This window comes from Thermobia domestica, chromosome 1 (genome assembly GCF_964235325.1).
Source record: "Thermobia domestica chromosome 1, izTheDome1.hap1.1, whole genome shotgun sequence".
NCBI classification, from domain to species: domain Eukaryota; kingdom Metazoa; phylum Arthropoda; class Insecta; order Zygentoma; family Lepismatidae; genus Thermobia; species Thermobia domestica.
This window is the reverse complement of record NC_137454.1, coordinates 66133646-66151244: the sequence shown is the minus strand read 5'-3', so window position 1 is coordinate 66151244 and position 17599 is coordinate 66133646. Positions and strand designations below refer to the sequence as shown.

General features: G+C 33.1%; 1 protein-coding gene across 1 annotated transcript in view; it reads left to right on the top strand.

The window, feature by feature from the left end:
- LOC145685676 (uncharacterized) overlaps positions 1-17599 on the top strand; it is a 132528-nt gene that overhangs the window by 97914 nt on the left and 17015 nt on the right. Inside the window, exon 5 of the mRNA XM_081758077.1 lies at positions 1193-1255. Coding sequence (XP_081614203.1) covers positions 1193-1255 — 63 coding nt within the window. The remainder of the gene's footprint in view (positions 1-1192; positions 1256-17599) is intronic.

Genomic DNA, 17599 nt, shown 5'->3' with positions numbered 1-17599 from the left:
TATTGAGCAATTGAGGGTAACTCCGCAGTTCGATATGCAGATACTTTTTTCGGATGAAGCCCATTTTTACGTAAATGGTGAGGTCAATAGGCGAAACATGCGCTATTGGTCCCGTGACAACCCCCCATGGACAGATCCCTCGAAAATGACCGGTGCAGGGAAAACTATGGTATGGGCAGGCATATGGGGAACAAAGATCGTCGGTCCGTTTTTCATTCTAGGAACGTTAAATGCAGACCGATACCTCGCGTTGTTGCAGGAAAACATAATACCGGCTCTGATGTCCGAGGATGGTACCTTCCCCAGGTTCTTCCAACAAGATAGTGCACCTCCCCATTATGGCATCCAGGTGCGTTAGTTCCTGGATGAACGATTCCCTGGGACGTTGATTGGTCGATGTGGATAAATGGAATGGCCTGCCCGATCACCAGACGTAACCCCCCTTGACTTCTACCCTTGGGACATGTGAAGGCTATGGTGTATGCTGTGAAAATTCGTGATGTTCGCCATCTGGAACTACGTATCATGGCTGCCTGTGAACAAATATCACCAGAAACCTTAATACGTGTCCATAGCAATTGGGAGAAGCGTCTGAACACGTGCATTGCCCAGCACGGACATGTTGGGCACATTATGTAATACGAAAGTCACACCTGCAATTGTGGATAACTGTTTACCACATAAAGATAAATGCATTTTGACTTCAGATTCGGTATTCTGCTGAAATTCTAGCCTATAGTCATGTATCACATGACCCACGTGGCGTTTGTAATAAAAAAGATAAATTCAAGATGACAGCACCAAGATGGCGGCCGTCCGCGTACCCTACGCCAGAAAGTTTCCCCTTAACCTTCAAGTTCACCTACCACATCAAATTCGCTGACAGTACATCCATTTGGATTTTAATAGGGGTGGTAAGGGACTTTTGAGACACCTGTATATATATATATATATATATATATATATATATATATATTATTAATCATACCTGAACATTCACTTTATTATACTCACTAGGTAACCGATCACTGTATGTTCTAGGAACCAACAACCGGAAATCATGTCATTTACTTTCATTATTTTCCTACTTTTTATTTGCTTTTATTTGATATTACTCCATATTTCTACTTTCAACATTTCTTATTTTTCTTCTTCTTATTATTATTGTTATAAATCCTGTCTTTCTTTGCAGCGCCGTTCCGGCAAAAAAAGTGGTTCAAGAAGAAATTTGTCATCCTCAGACAAGAATGCAAACGTGAGTAGTCTGCTGGAGGTAACCTCTCCTTTCTCGTTCTAACTCGGACAGTTTTTCGATTTGTTTAAGGTTTGTCTCTAAAAACCACTGATTCAACTTGATTTCAGTTGGGCCGCTGGCCATGTCGTTATTAAATAACATTTGACTGCTTCAGTGCTGTATCAAATGGACACTTGTCTTCCAAAGGATTGTTTTAAAAATCAAGGAATTGGGGGAACAGCTGGTTAGTTACCCGATAGCATCTATACCATTCTATTCTTAGCACAAAGAAATTTATTAAAACCTCACATTTAATTCTACTCATTATTTTTGTCCAATTCAACTGGTCTTCCTTTATTTGAAATCGCAATGAGTGATTAGTAATTGCAGGACCACAATGACTTGTTATGCTACGCCCCACTTCAGAGGCTAAACCACACTAGAAAACGAATTAAAATTGAAAAATATATATGAAATAATCTTTAAAATTTTGGATTTTCGAGGAAATTTCAATTAAGTAAATACTAGAATGAAATGAAGTCAACTAAATCTTAATTTGAAGCACATCATCTTTTTCTACTTAGTTACTGTTTCTCTATTCTATTCATTATTTATTTAGTAATTTAAAAAAAATACTGAAAATTGACAAATTCGTAACATTAGTAGAGTTTCGTTGGACAAACTAGAAATTGCTATTAAATTCATAATCATTTAATTTTTTCATGAATTTCTGTGATTCAGCTTCAATAGCGATTACTTACATGAAACCTCTCGTTCAGAGACTGATTTTGTTATAACTTGCTAAAACGTAAAAAATACCAAAATTATCGTAAAAAGTTTGGGGTTTCTGTTACCACACTATTAGAAATCAGAATTTCCAAAATGAACCTTAATTTGGTGTTACTTACAATTTTCATCTTTCATGCGATTGATCGCTAGCTCCAAGTACTAAGTTTTTTTTTTTTAATAATGATTAAAATACAGAATAATGCCAATATTATCATTAAAAGTTCGGGGTTTAGTTAAAACATGTAATAAATTTATTCCTGATATTGAAATGAACCTGGAAATTACTATTTGCTAAAAGTCTTATTTTTCCTATAAAGAAATGAGTTCATAGAACTTCGGCCTATCCGGCTTTTTTTTTTTTGTAATACGGCCGGAAACTCCGGCCTTTCTGCCACATTAGGCCGGAAACTCGGTAGTCTACTGTGCTTAACAGCCTGAGTTTTCTCAAAATAACTAAAATGGAGAAAAATGTTAAATTAGTCATAAAAATGTTGGGTTTCCATTGAATCTCTAATACAGTCTTATTTATCATTAAACTAACACTGAATTTACTGTCTGTCGAAGTTTTGTCGCTCCTTTTTACTACCTTGCAGAAGCTAAATCTAAAATTGACAAAAATATTTAAAAATGCCAGAATTGTCATAAAAAGTTCGGATTTTCGTTAAACATTCAGTAAGTCTGTAAACTATGTTAAATCCATGCTAGAACTTTCTTATATTGACTTCCTAGATACTCAGTAGCATGTTGACCTAACTACGAGCGCACTTTCCCCCTCCGCCCCTGACTACCGAAAATTACAAACCCGCCACTAACCATAGTACTTAAACAAAGTTACAGAGCGCAAAGTATTCCCATAACTAAAATGCTAAAGTGAGATTGAATATGCTTTTATGACACTTAAAAACTTATATCTAAAACTTATAACTTATAGTGCTGTCTTTGATTGAAAAAATAGTTTTTGTTTGATCGAAATCGGTTCAGAAATAGCTGAATTATAAGAAGATAAAGTTTAGTATGGCGCATAGGCTTTTATGACATTTAAAATCATAAATAAATTTTCAAAGTAAAAAGCAGCAAAACCTGTGCACAGGTGGACCTGAGAGGACTTACGCCTTTCTCTTATTTGTTTGTTTGGTTTGCTTTTGGCTGCCTCTCAGGCTCCTTTTTCTGTTTGTTTCTCTTTCTGCTGCTGCTTCTCTTGTGCCTCCGTTTCTCTTTCTGCTGCTGCTTCTGCTGCTGCTTCTGTTGTGCCTTCGTTTTCTTTTCCCGACTAGCGCTAGTCTCCATTCACGTCAACTCAATCTGATTTGCCGCTTATAGATGAGAGAGTGAAAATCCTTCTTCTGGCTTGGAGGCGACTCGAACCTGCGACGTCCACGCCGATAACTACTTACAGCTGGCCAGACTGCAAGCGAGCGAGCTCGGCTAACACTACGCTCAAGAAATCAAGTGAAAATCGGTCCTTATATATGAACAAATACTTCTACAAGCAACGCCATCTATTAGCAAAGTGATAAACTACATGATATACAGCACTATCTACTGAGTAGCTGAGTAACTTCTTAGAATGTCCACCTAGCTAGCAAATATAGCTAAAACTTCAATGTTCAAAAAAAGAAAAAATGTCAGTGTTGCCAACTCACTTGCTCAATATTATAGTGTTTACCCAAAATATTTTTAATAGGGTAGTCTTACGTCCCCATAGTTATAATGTGCTAACTCATCAAAATAAAAAAGTTGGCAAATTTCTGAAAAAAATTATGAGTTGGTATACACTGCAAGAATAAAAATTCAGATATTTGAAAAATAAAAAATACTAGCATAATCTTCAAAAAATTCTAAGACTTTTTTAAAGAATAACATTTTCCCGAAAACTCAAAAATAAACCCTAAAAAATTCCCGAAATTTTGATTTTTTCTAAAATTCTCTGTAACTTCACCGAATATTAACCGATTTTCAAAATTCAAACGACATTCGATAGAGAAATAAATTTGCCATCTTGTGAATGTATTGTGGGTTGCATACCTCTAAGGATACTATTCCGAATTTGTTATATCTCCGTTGTTTATTAACCGATTTTCAAAATTCAAACAGCAATCAATAGACAAATAAATTGACTATCTACTGAATGTCTTATAAATTGCATAACTCTAAGGATATAATTACAAAAAACTCAAATAAATCTCTTATTTAACACATGTATCTTTAAAATTCGAATGACATTCAAAAGTACTGCTTGTCCTTATGCATTGTGTATGTTTAAAGATCTCAGTTTTATGGCTTTATCACCATAAAACACTTAGAACATACTTAAAATTACAAGTTCGGATACTGATAATGGAATCTTCTGTTAACCTCGTTCTCTATAGGAAACAATGACTTCTTAAACTCTGTCCACTGATCGTAATTCAAGCTGAATAGACAACCGTTAATATCAAAAACAACTTGAACTTCGGTTTGCACATTTTTCACAATTACATTAAAGTTATTAGTAAGAATGAACTTTTTTTGAGGATCCATTTCTAAACACTCCATTTTTTGGTTCTGACAACATATTTTTGTTCATTTTCGTTCATTTTTGGATTTACATACAGAACTCAACAGTAGGATAATTACCTTTTAGACCAGTGTATTTGATTTTTATTCCATCTTTAACGATCTCATCAATCATTATATCTGTTAAGTGTTTTGTAAATCTAGGTGGAAGAAAAACCGTAATCTTTTCACATTCAGCCAAAATGCTCTTTCCAAACTTAGTTTTAATCTTTTCCATTTTCACAATCTTATATTCTGTATTTAATTCTAATTCTCTTAATCCAATAACCTTTTTGTTCAAGACTTCCAAGCTTGTTTAAAACATCAACGTGTTTTGCCATCGTATTTATTATATAGAAAATCAATCTTCAATTTTTATCTTCACTAAAAAATATTTAATCATTTTCGTCAATTTCGTTTGATGGAAAAAACTTCCATAAAACAATCGTTAATGAAAACAGTTTGAGGATGCAAGGGTATCTTTTCGATACTCTTATGCCCGTTGATATTTTGCTAACTATCTAAAACTCTTCTACTACTTTCTCATTCTTGGGATCATATGTAAAGTTCTTTCGCCCAATTAAAATCGCATAACATATAGTATCAGCAGCCACAGCTTCTGCAAAGTCTACAACAATCTTTATGTTTGTTCTCTCATTTACCGATACATTCTTCCTCTTACTACAATTAATCACATACATTGGTCTGTTATCTATAAACTCTTTAGGGTCATAGTACATTTCGGTGTTGCCACATGTTATTCTCTTAAACGCAGTATAATCTTCGTACATCTTAAAGCAATCCTTGTTAGCAATATCTAAGTTTCTTGATTCTTTTGGAAATACCTCATTCCTCCCATTCTTAAGATAGATATTCTTTACCTTACAATGATCAAACTTACTTGCATCTGCCGTTTGTTTACCACTTCTATCAGTTTGGAACATTACAACTACGAAATCAGGCATATCAAATTGTCTAGAATTAAATTGAGTAGTAACATCAAACTCCAAGAAAGAACCTACAACAGTTTTCTGAACACATTGATAAGTATGGAATGAAAACACGATTTTGGGTTCTTTAAGAATATTCAACTTTAACTTGTTTTCGTAATTAGATTCGTATTCAACAATAGGCATTCTTATCTCCATACTTTTTATTGTTATTTTTCCATCATGAGGAGCTGCTCCCGATCCAGCCCATTTGTACAAAACATCGTTATTGTTGTTAGCTTTTGTAAATGTTATTCTCAATCCACCTTTCCACATAACCTCTTTATAATCACTTAAAAAGCCAGGAATTAATCTTAATGGATACAAAACACTAAAGTCCTTTCTTAGACCAAGTTTATCATCTGTTTCAAATCCCGCTTGTTTTAGATATTCAACTTCTGGTTTGGAAATCTTTAATGTTCCGATAGCTGTAGATGTTATCCCTGGTAGCTCAATCTTGTCTATAACAACACCATGCTTTCTAACCTCAATTTGAGAAAAGAAGAATGGGAAGAAGTTATCTACAAGTTTTATAGTATCATTTGCACCAAATATTCCTCCAGCTGATGCACCAACAACTTCAAAAGTCATATGACAATCTGCTTTGTGTGGATGTACGAACCCATCACCCACACTGAAATCGAACTCAATATCTTTGTTAGCTTCATCCAAATTATTAAATGTTCTTGTGTTAGCTTTAAAACTCTGTAACTCGTAACTCTCAACACTATCCATTTATTATAAAGAAAATCTTGAAACATCGTTGATAAAAACGTTTTGAGGATGAACGTTCTGTAAGGTGGGGGTGGTTAAAACTCCCCCTTAGCGCTTTTATGGGATATTCCATAAAAGACTCATACATAATAACAATCAAAAACTTATAATCCCCATCCCAACTTAACCTTAGCATTCATAGCAGTACCAACCCCAAAAGCAGCTAATCGTTCACCAATTGGCGCATCACTACTAAATGCTCTTTTCCATGCTTTAGTTTCCAGTTCCTTATCTGCAATATGTCTCGACTCTGTATCTTTATTGTCTCTGTAGTATATATCGTGTTCTTTACAAGCCTCATCTAATGGGTTAATACCTTCATCTCCTCTCTCTAACCTTTCTTGAAGCTTAGTCCCAGGCCCGCAAAATCTAAAACCTGGAATATGTAATTCAAATGGGAGCTTATTAATCAAATCATTTACTAATTTTTTCCCAAGCTTCTCATCATTCCAGAATCGTGGTGGTAACGTATTTAAGATCTTAATCAAATAACCTATACCTTTTGGATCATTAGGAATAAACTGTGAAAGCTTATTATTAATCATACTCACTATACCTACTTTCTCATTATAAAAGTTATCATTTCCAGCCTTTTCTTCTCCATCTATAACTATTAACCTATCTATAAGCTTTCTCACATCATCCATCCATATATATTCTTTAGGTATCTCTGTATATTGTTTAATTCCTTCACCAGTCCTTTTAGGTGTCGTGTTCTTTTTAGGAGTTGGGGGTAAAGTTGGTTTAATATAATTATCCCAAATAGGCTTGATAATATTAATGTACTTTGAACCTCTACTAGATGCTACCTTTTTATCTCGATTATATTTTTGGAAGGCAGCATCTGATTCTATAATTATTTCCTTGTACTGTTCAAAATCATCATCATCATAATCTTCAATGGTTTTACTAGTATCCGTCGTTAACAATTCCCATAGACCTTCTGTTCCTTTATAAGTTTTACCATTAATTATCAAATCATCACCATTCACTTTAACTTCCAAATTTCCTATCTTGTTTATTATTTTTCCATCTTCTTCTACAGTTCTTATTCCAAACACAGTATCATTTCTTTTACTATAATATTTCGTTGCGATCTTACCAAATGACTGTGCTGTTGTTAAAGGTTCTACTCCTTCCACTTTGTCTTTAATCTGTTTTCTCATCTGTTTTATTTCTCCCGTTATAGGCGTATCACTACTACTTGGGGATCTATCATAAGTTATCTTTTTAGGTGTTTCTAGCAGACTAGGATCTATTGAAGCCGTCTTATGTGCAACTGGAACAAGTTCAGTTATTAGATTTGTATTTTGTTCTGCTACTTCTTTGATCTCACTTCCCAAGTTTTGAATAGCATCAATTACAGGTTGTTCTTGTGTCTTAAATTTATCGTATATACCTGCTCTTTCTTTCTTCCAAGATTTGAAGCCCTTTATCAAGAACTCCTTCAACTTAATATTCTTATCAATTTCCTTCTCATCCATTTATTGTATAGCAAACGAACGAACGTCAATGAACGTCAAAGAACGTCAATAAACGTCAAACGTTAAAACGTCAAACATCAAAAAACGTCAAACGTCTATAAAGTGTTTTATCTTGTTCCTATACTTACCATTGTTTACCTTCCTTGTCATATCAATTACTATGAAACCATAATCTTCTTGCCAACATTTTGAACATATCTCTTTAAACTTATCATAAGACATATCTCCTCCAACAAACTCATTATACACATGTTTGAGATTAGTATCATCTTGCCTGAATATACATAGGAAGTTGACGTTATCTCTTATAAGCTGTTTAGGTACTTTTGAATATGTTTGTGCAAGATAGAAACAGTCTAAATGTCTATGCCTACCTCTTGTAAAGTAATTTCTAACAGTATCTTGATTCTCCAAAATGTAATCGTCAAACACAACAACAGAGTATTTTTCACATTCATCAATAGGTACAATAGAATCATTACCGCTTAAGAACGTTGCTATTTGCTTCTTAAACTTTAGTTCTGCCTTTTCAAATCGATCTTTTAACTGCTCATACTTTGGCTGATTCATGCTTTTAGAATATATGTAGAAGTAATTATTGTTTAACCAACCTGGCTGTAATAAAAAATTAAATAGCAAAAACGTTTTACCAGACCCCGACGAACCTACGATAAGGCATCGAACATCATCAGGTATAACCTCTCCATTTCTTTTCTTAGCTGTTGTTTCTTTTATCATTTCTTTTACATCCCAATTAATAGTTTTCTTACTCATTTATTATAGAGAAAATCAGAGGGTGAGCGTTTTGCTCACCTTTAAAAATCTTTATATGTCCAGTACTAGTACAGACCCGGTTCGTTGATGAAGATTGCTTTACCATCACAACGGCCGTCGATTTTCCCGACGTCTGTAAAAGACTTAAACTCGCGCCTGTCTTTAAGGACTTGACTTGTATTTACATAGCCTATCTTACATCTTTAAGTTGTTCTCTGATCTTAAGCAACGTATCTTTTATATATTCACTATCCATCTCACCATTTAATGTTGTTATCATCTCTAACTGTTCTTTAAATGAGTTAATACAAGTGACAATAGTTTTATATTCATCTTTTCTTTTGCTTATGTTTAACTTCGAAGACAAACCTGTTATAATAGCACTTTCAGTTGCAAGAGACGTTGTTAATATTGAGTAAATTGTTAAAGGTATAAAAATATTAATAAACCCAGTTGTTGCAGAAAGTATAACCGACAACGCGATCAAAGTGTAGTATGCATATTTAACAATTCGTAGTTTTCTCTTTTTCTTCTTAAAACTGTATTCTAACTTTCGAATGACATCTTCTATTAACTTGATTACTTTCTCTCTTGGAATATCTCTAGGTAAATCAAACTCATTCATTTATTATATAATAAATGGCTAAGGTATTTAAGCTAACGAGTGATACTTCTGTTTTAAAGAAGAAACTTCATTACGAATTAGACAACAAGAGCAACTATTTAAGTATAGGACTAGTTGGGTTTTACAGTACATATCTGACACCAAACATAACAACACAAAAAAACAGTTTTTCATATGGTGATAGACAAGTTTTTATACCAGAAGGGCAATACAGCTTAAACAGTCTTAATGAATATTTAAAATCTCAATCCATCAACATAACATTATCTATATATATAAAAGAGAACGTACAAATCCTTTGTTAGCTCATCACGCTAATACGGCTGAACCAATTTCTTTCATTTTTGGGGGGTTATTAATATTTGGACCCTAGATGGTTTTTATCATATCACTTTAATTTTCAATTACCAGTGTCTTGAGATAATTGACCATTCAAGTGTCCATAACGTACAAATCCTTTGTTAGCTCATCATAGCTAAATCTAACCGTATTTATATGCAACCCACATGACCGTGTCACTCGGCGGGTTAACATAAATGACAGGCGATATAATGTTAACATTTACTCCATTCTTCTATGGTTTTTATCATATCACTTGAAAGCGAAAAAGTAAAAATTATCTAAGTAACAAAGTTTATTGCGTTCCGGGGTGACCCCAGCGAAGCGGGGTGAACGCTGCTAGTCAGAAGATCATTTAAGAAATAGAGTTAGAATTGAAACTGATAGTAATGATGTTACAATTGGGAGTATAGGCACTGTCCTCGGGTTTAATGTTTTTGAAGTTTTAGAAAAGAACAAAACACATATTGGAAGTAAGTTGCCAAAGTTTCACCCATTCGATACTATAAATGTTCACTGTAATATAGCAGATGGCATGTTTGTTAAAGATACAGAATACACACATAGAGAAACAGGGATCATAGCATCATTCAAAACAGATGCTGAGTTCAAACAATATATATGAGCCTACTTATCCATTATTTTTCCCTATATCCAAAGACAAGGTTGATAATTTTGAGATAAGGATAACAGATGAGAATGATTCCTTAATTGATTTTGGTGGGGCTACAACATCTGTACTTTTGCAAACTAAGATTTTCTCTTAGATAAATAGGAAGATGTGTTCTATTAAAGGTTGTATGTTTAGTGTTCCTTATAACGAACTAAAGGATTTAAATATTGATCATGTATTAACAAAGAAACAACTGAACGATAAAGCCAAGAAAATTAAAGAAGGTAAAGGAATGGATTTAACTTTAACTACTGCACAAATGAAAAAGATTAAGAAAGAGCATATTGGCGGTTTTATCTTTACAATTCCAGCCATTCTAGCAGCTTTAGGAGCAGTTGGCTCATTAGCAGGTGGTGCAGCAGCGATTACTAAAACTGTACTGGATGCTAAGAAGAATAAACAAGAACTTGAAGAACAAAAGAGACACAATATGGCTATGGAAGAAAAGCAGGGGGCAGGTAAACCAAAGAAGTCAAAAAACTAAAACCATTAACCAACTTCGATATAGAGAGGTTGGCTAGAGAATTAAAGATAAAACGATTTAGATGTGTATTTATGAGTGATGAACTTCCACAAAAACCTTATGTAAATGAGTGTGGTGTAGTTAACCTCGATAAATCAGAAAACATTGGTACTCATTGGATATGCTATTGGAAAGATAACAACATAAAGTACGTGTTCGATTCTTATGGTGGTGTTCCTCCTAAACAACTGGTACAATATCTTGGTATTGAAAACTTATTCTACAATGACGAACGAATACAAGACTTTAACTCAGTTATATGTGGCCATCTTTGTGTTAAGGTTTTAAATCTTCTAAATCAAGGGTATTCTTTTAGCGACGTTATGTATATGATTAAAAATGATTAAGTGCTTTTATGGTTTGTATCCATAAAAGTTTTGTTTAAGATAAATATGGAAGCTATACACAATAGATTTTTAGATTATTTTGAGAAGCATGAGGATGAACTAGATGCACTAGATAGGTATAATTTTTATCAGTATTTTGAGTATGTTAGCGAGATAGACTTAAGAGATAGAAACAACGTATATACAGTTATTGATTTGTGGAAAATGCTAATACCAAAATTTTTGTACACGGAAGAAGAGTTGGAAAAGTTACGCCCAATAATTACGTTAAAGGAGTTGTTGTCAAATTATAGCTCTAGACCATTAGAGTGCAGTAATTGTGGTAGTAAGTCATTAACAAAAGGTATGAGTAGTTACATTTGTGGCGATTGTTCTGTAGAGAGTGGTTGGGTTTACAGTACTTGTGAAGAAACGAAAGCTGCTTGTGCGAGAAAACCATGGTACGATACTACAAAAAGGTTTAAGTTACAGCTATCTCGTTTGCAAGCTTTACAGGATAGAATTATCCCCGAAGAGGTGCTCAAGGTGTTAAATGATGAACTTAGAGATATACCAAGAGATTTAATATCAACAAAAGATGTTCTAAAAGTACTAAAGAAAAACAAATACACAAAATATTATGATGATGTCTATTTAATACACTATCACCTTACCGATCAAAAACCATTAAAATTACAACATATGGAAGAAACACTTATAAACGACTTCGAAAACTTACACGAGGTCTTTAGGGAGCTGTATCCGGAAAGAGCATTGTTTATTAACCTAAAATGTGTATTGTACTATCTGTTGAAAAAGCATGATGCTCATGTTGATATTGATTTTAAACGCTCACTTAGACAAATAGAGATGTTAGAGAAATGTTTTGAAAAACTAGGATGGGCATTTTCTGTATAATAAATGAGTATGGATATATTTGGTAATGTTAAAGATAGAAAAGGTGATGTTGATATTAGCGAAGAAAAATTAAAATTGTTGGAGAATTTAAATGATATTGTTAGCGTAAGTCAACTTAGATCGATAGAAGTTCAATTAGAGAACGATAGAAAACGATTTGAAGATGCATTACAAGACACATACATCAAGAAAGAAGATTTTCAAAAGGTTAAGATGGATACTACTAGATTGATTATGCAGAAAGAAACCATGCCTCTATTATGTCGATTGAGAGCTAAAAACGTTAAGGAGCCAATCTTTAGAATATTTAATCTCTCTAACGGTTACAAATTTCTCTATAATGGGAAAATAATGCACATGGAGTTAAGTTTGGATAAATACTTTCTAGAGATATATTTGGGTGATACTTTGATTGAAAATTTACCTTTTAACTTTAACAAGAGTGATATAATTACAATTAAACCAACTAAAAATTCAGCTATGGAAGAAGGGCAATTATTGTTTGTTGTAATGTACATAGAAAGAGAGCTTTCCTAAGGACGTTTGCTATATAATAAATATGGATATCTTTGGTAATGTTAAAATGACATCAGAGTTAGATAGTACAGTTGTGAGAAAAGATATTGCTATGTTAAAAGAAGAGCTTAACTTCATCAAACGGAGTCATGTTATAGAGCTTCATAGTCGATTGATATCAGAAAATGTTAAAACTCCGTTCTTTTTAATACATAATCTATCTATCACATACAAATTTCTTTATAAAGGTAGGATAATGCATATAGAGTCATCTTACAATACGTATTATATAGATATATATTTAAATGATTCTCTAGTTGAAACTTTTCCATTGCACTTTAATACAAATGATAATCTAGCAGTTAGACCATCTAAAGATTCTGATCTGAAACATGGTAAATTACTGTTGCTTCTTATGCATAGAAAGAGAAGACGAAGATAGTGATGATGATGGTGAGAATGTTGATAGCATAATATTAAACAGCGATAGTTATTGATTTTCTATATAATAAACAGGATGTATTGTGTTAAGTGTAAGAAATTGACAGATACGAAGAAAGATACCATTAGAATTGAACAAACAAAGAATGGAAGATATCTAAAGAAAGGTATTTGTTCTGTATGTGGTGTTACTAAAACTCAATTCGTTAAAAAGCCTGATTGACTAGAAGAAGGTAAAGGTGTTAGAGAAGACATTATAGAAGAAATTCACAAACCATCTACAAAAAACTTTGACAGATTAAGTGTGGTTATAAAAGGTATCGATGATCTTTGGCAGGCTGATCTTGTAGAAATGAATAGTGGAGTGTTAAAAGGTGTTTCCAAAATCAATAAAGGTTATAAGTATTTGCTAACGATTATAGATGTGTTCTCGAAATATGCGTTTGCTGTTCCTGTTAAAGATAAGAGTGGGAAGAATGTTACAGAAGCATTCGAATCCATATTAAGAACGAGAAAACCTAGTAACTTACAAATCATCAAATTCATAGAACAATTGGTTTAAAACCTATAGAAGTTAACAAGAAGAATGAGAGAACAATATTGGAGAAAGTGTATCAAAAAGAATATAAGCGTGTTAAGCCCAAATACAAGTTAGGTGATCATGTTCGTATAAGTAAGTCGAAAGGGTTATTTGAGAAAGGATATACACCTAATTGGTCAACAGAAGTATTTGTTATTAGTGAAGTTATTCCATCTAATCCGTCTACATATAGAATTAAAGATTTAGAAGAAGAGGATGTGCAAGGTAGATTTTACGAACCAGAACTATTAAAGACGAAACACAAAGATGAATACTTGGTACAAAAGGTGTTGAGAAAGAAAGATGATAAAGTATATGTCAAATGGCTAGGGTTTGATGATTCGCATAATAGTTGGATAGATAAGAGTAATGTTGTAGTGTAAATATAGATGTTTGTCTTTTATGGATATTATGCCATAAAAGGATAGTTTGAACGAGAAAAGGGGGTAACGAAACGCTACCCCCCATAGCATACATTTCCAGGGACCGAATTCGGGCGGATAAAATTATCAAAAATTAGCAACACAACAAACTTCGAATTCGTCGGAATTCCGACCACTTCAGAAACTCATCAATACGTTGAGTTTTTGCTGGCTTGGATGTAGGCCAGCTAATTTTTGAATTGATAAGATACTACGATCAAAAAAGCGTAGGTCGACTTTCCGGCAGACGCTCTACTTATCAAATAACAGGAGGAGCAATGGAGCACTTTTGCTCTGCTGCTCTACATAAAAATTAGGTGGCGCAGATATGCTCCGGCAAAAATCGTCATATTACATAGTAAAACTAGCAGGTAACGAAAATGAAGTTAAATATAAAAATTTTCTATATGAGTACTATGGATAGTTCTCTTAGTTTAAACGATATTTGTTACGAGCAGATCAAGGATCAGTATTGGTATGGTATCTTCGGTGATTTCAAGTTGATTATAGATAAGAGTACAGGATACTTCAATGCTACTAAGTTGTGTCAGAGTGGTGGTAAGAGGTTTGATCATTGATTAGAAAACAAACAATCAAAAGAACTAATAAGGTACTACAGTGAAAAAACCGACTCCCAGCTTCCTGGGAGTCGCTCTAAGTATCTAGTAAAAGGTGGAGGGGATACAGAAACCAATGTTATTATCTCAGGAACATATGTCTACAAAAAGATATTTCTCTCTATTGCCATTTGGATATCACAAGACTTCTATGACAAGTGCTATGATATCATCGAAGACTATTTCGTTTCTAATTTTAAACAGATTCAAGAAGATCAAGAAGAGTTGCAAAGAAGAGTAGAAGAGATAGAACAACAAATGAACGATTTAAGAATAGAAAACACAAGACTTAGAGATATAGCAGCTGAACATACAGAAGATCCAGGGAAAGTACACAAACTAGTTATTGTTAAAAAGAACCTCACGGCTGGTCAGCTTCAAGACATAGTAGACAAGTACGACACAGACAAACATGATCAGGTTAGGCGTTACGAGTCATACAAATATTGGGTTGGAAGGGTTCAGCAGCGTAACGTCAAGGCAAGACTCCAGTGTCTCAAAGAAAAGTACCCAAGAATGTCAGTGCTATCAGAAACCAAAGATCCAAACTCGGTCAACCTCCTAAACAAAGTCAAAGAAAAATACAGCTGTGTTGTTTCGTATGGTTGTCATGTGGATATTGAAGAAGACGACGAGTTTATTGTTGACTTGTTTTTGAGTATAAGAGACAATTAACAATAAGTTGTGTGTTTAGATATTTGTAAAGGTTACAACTTTTATGGTATAATAGCCATAAAAGATAATTAGTTATACATTACCCTCTGCTGCAACAGTGAATGCTACATTCAACATATCACCTAAATTGGGATTATTATGATATTTTCTTATTATAGCTCTCCAATCTACGTAATGTCTAAATGAATATATAAAGTCTATAGATAGGTCTTGATAAGTTGAAATGTTAGTCCAATGAACTCTGCTTTCGAACTCTGCAATAAATTCTTCTGTTAAATTTTGAGACATTGAAATCATTTCCCAATTTACTTTGTCAGCGTAATCTCTTATAAAGTTTTCTGATAATTGACGAGTTCCAGATATGTACCACCAATTAACTCTATCTGCATGTTCTCGTATAAAGGCTTCAGAGAGTTCGTTTTTGTAAGATATAGCATCAAAATCAACTTTATCTATAAACTCATTAATAAATTCTTCAGATAGCTTTTAATGATACGATACTTCTTTCCAATCAACTCTATCTGCAAATTCTCTTATAAAGTCTTCTGATAAGTCTTGACTTCCTGAAATAATCTCCCAATCAACTTTATCAGCGAATTCTCTTATAAACTCTTCCGATAACTCTTTCCATAAACATATTTCACTCAAATTAACTTTCGACAGATATTTGCGTATGAAATCTTCTGTAATGTGATCATAGTTATATTCCTCCTCATAATCATCATAGCCTATAGATAACCATTGTTCGTCAGTCAGTGAATCTAATATTTCATCAGACAAATTCATAACGTTCGCATAGAGAATGTTTTGTGTAAGAAATGAGTTGTTTTCTTTAGTGGCCTTCTTGAACAAATGATCTAACATACCTATGGACATGCTAAAATTTATTTTGTCTTTATCATTATAACCACCAATATCTAAATATTTACATACACAATCAAATACAGGTTTGTAAGATAATATTTCCTTAGCACTAGTCATGTTTGTTTTTATTCTTAGATTTTTAAATTTATTTCATTTTTTGTTGGTTTTCTATATAACAAATATGGAGAAAGATTTTGATTTATTACATGATAGACTTGAACTAATTCATCATGATCTTAAACTCTTAGCAACACTACTAGAGAAGCAAATACTGTTAAAGGAAAAAGAGTTATTAGTAATGCAACAAAAAACATCTGATTTGAGTAGTGATGATGAATACAAATATGGTAGTGATGATTATGATGATGATGATGAGTAAGCTTACAAAAATGATTCAGTTTTAAATGTGTATATGTGACTTTGATGGGTTAATCCCATGAAAGCCGTGTTCTAATACAACGCGTAATATGTAGACAATGGCAGGGGTGCACAATGTTAAGCGTTGTACTAGGACAAATGAAAATGAACTGAAATAACCCGGTGAAGATAAAAATTGAAGATTTTCTATATAACAAATAAGATGAGTAATTATAATAAGTTTACTGTAATAGAGTTAAGACGACAATGTAAAGAGAGGGGAATCAGAAGATATTCCCGATTAAGAAAAGCAGAACTGATAGACCTTCTTAAACAACATGATGATGAACAAAGCAGAAGGCAGATTAGAAATGTATTCCCATTTAAACAAGAAGTATTTGAAGAACCAAGAATCAAAGTTGAATCAATACCAATCGATGTAAAACGGCAGAACATTGCATTAAAATCAAGATTAGAAACATGGAGATTTACAACAGATTACAAACCACAAGATCCACTTGAACAATATATTACTGCAACATCTAAAGCTATATCAAACAGATTACAAATTAGCTTAAGTAAACATAGTTCATTGAAAGCTAATCTTTATATAAGTTGTACATATAAGAAAGGTGAAGAAACTCAAAACTTCTATTTTAACACTGAAAACCAAGAAATATATCGATCAAGTAATTTGAAAGAAGAAATAACTAAGATGAAACAAAGGTTAAGAACAAGAATGGATGAGCTCCAAGCTAGAGGTTCTGGCTGGGCTCTTATAAACATTAACTTTTTACAACTAGCAATCGTCAAATATACACCATATAGAGGATCAACATACATAGAATTACCTGATAAAATTAAAAATAAACAAGCAATCATAAATGTAAAGAACGAAGATGAAAAATGTTTCTTATATTCAATTTGTTCTGCACTATACCCAGTTAATAAAGATCCACAACGACCTTCCAAGTACAAGCAAGCTGTTAAATACTTAGAAGAAAAATTAAAAAATATTCATTTTCCTGTAAAACTATGTGATATTCCAAGAGCTGAAAAATTACTTAGTATTTCTATAAATGTTTATGCATATGATAAAGACTATTCAATCTATATACTACATCACACACAAAACAAGCAAGAA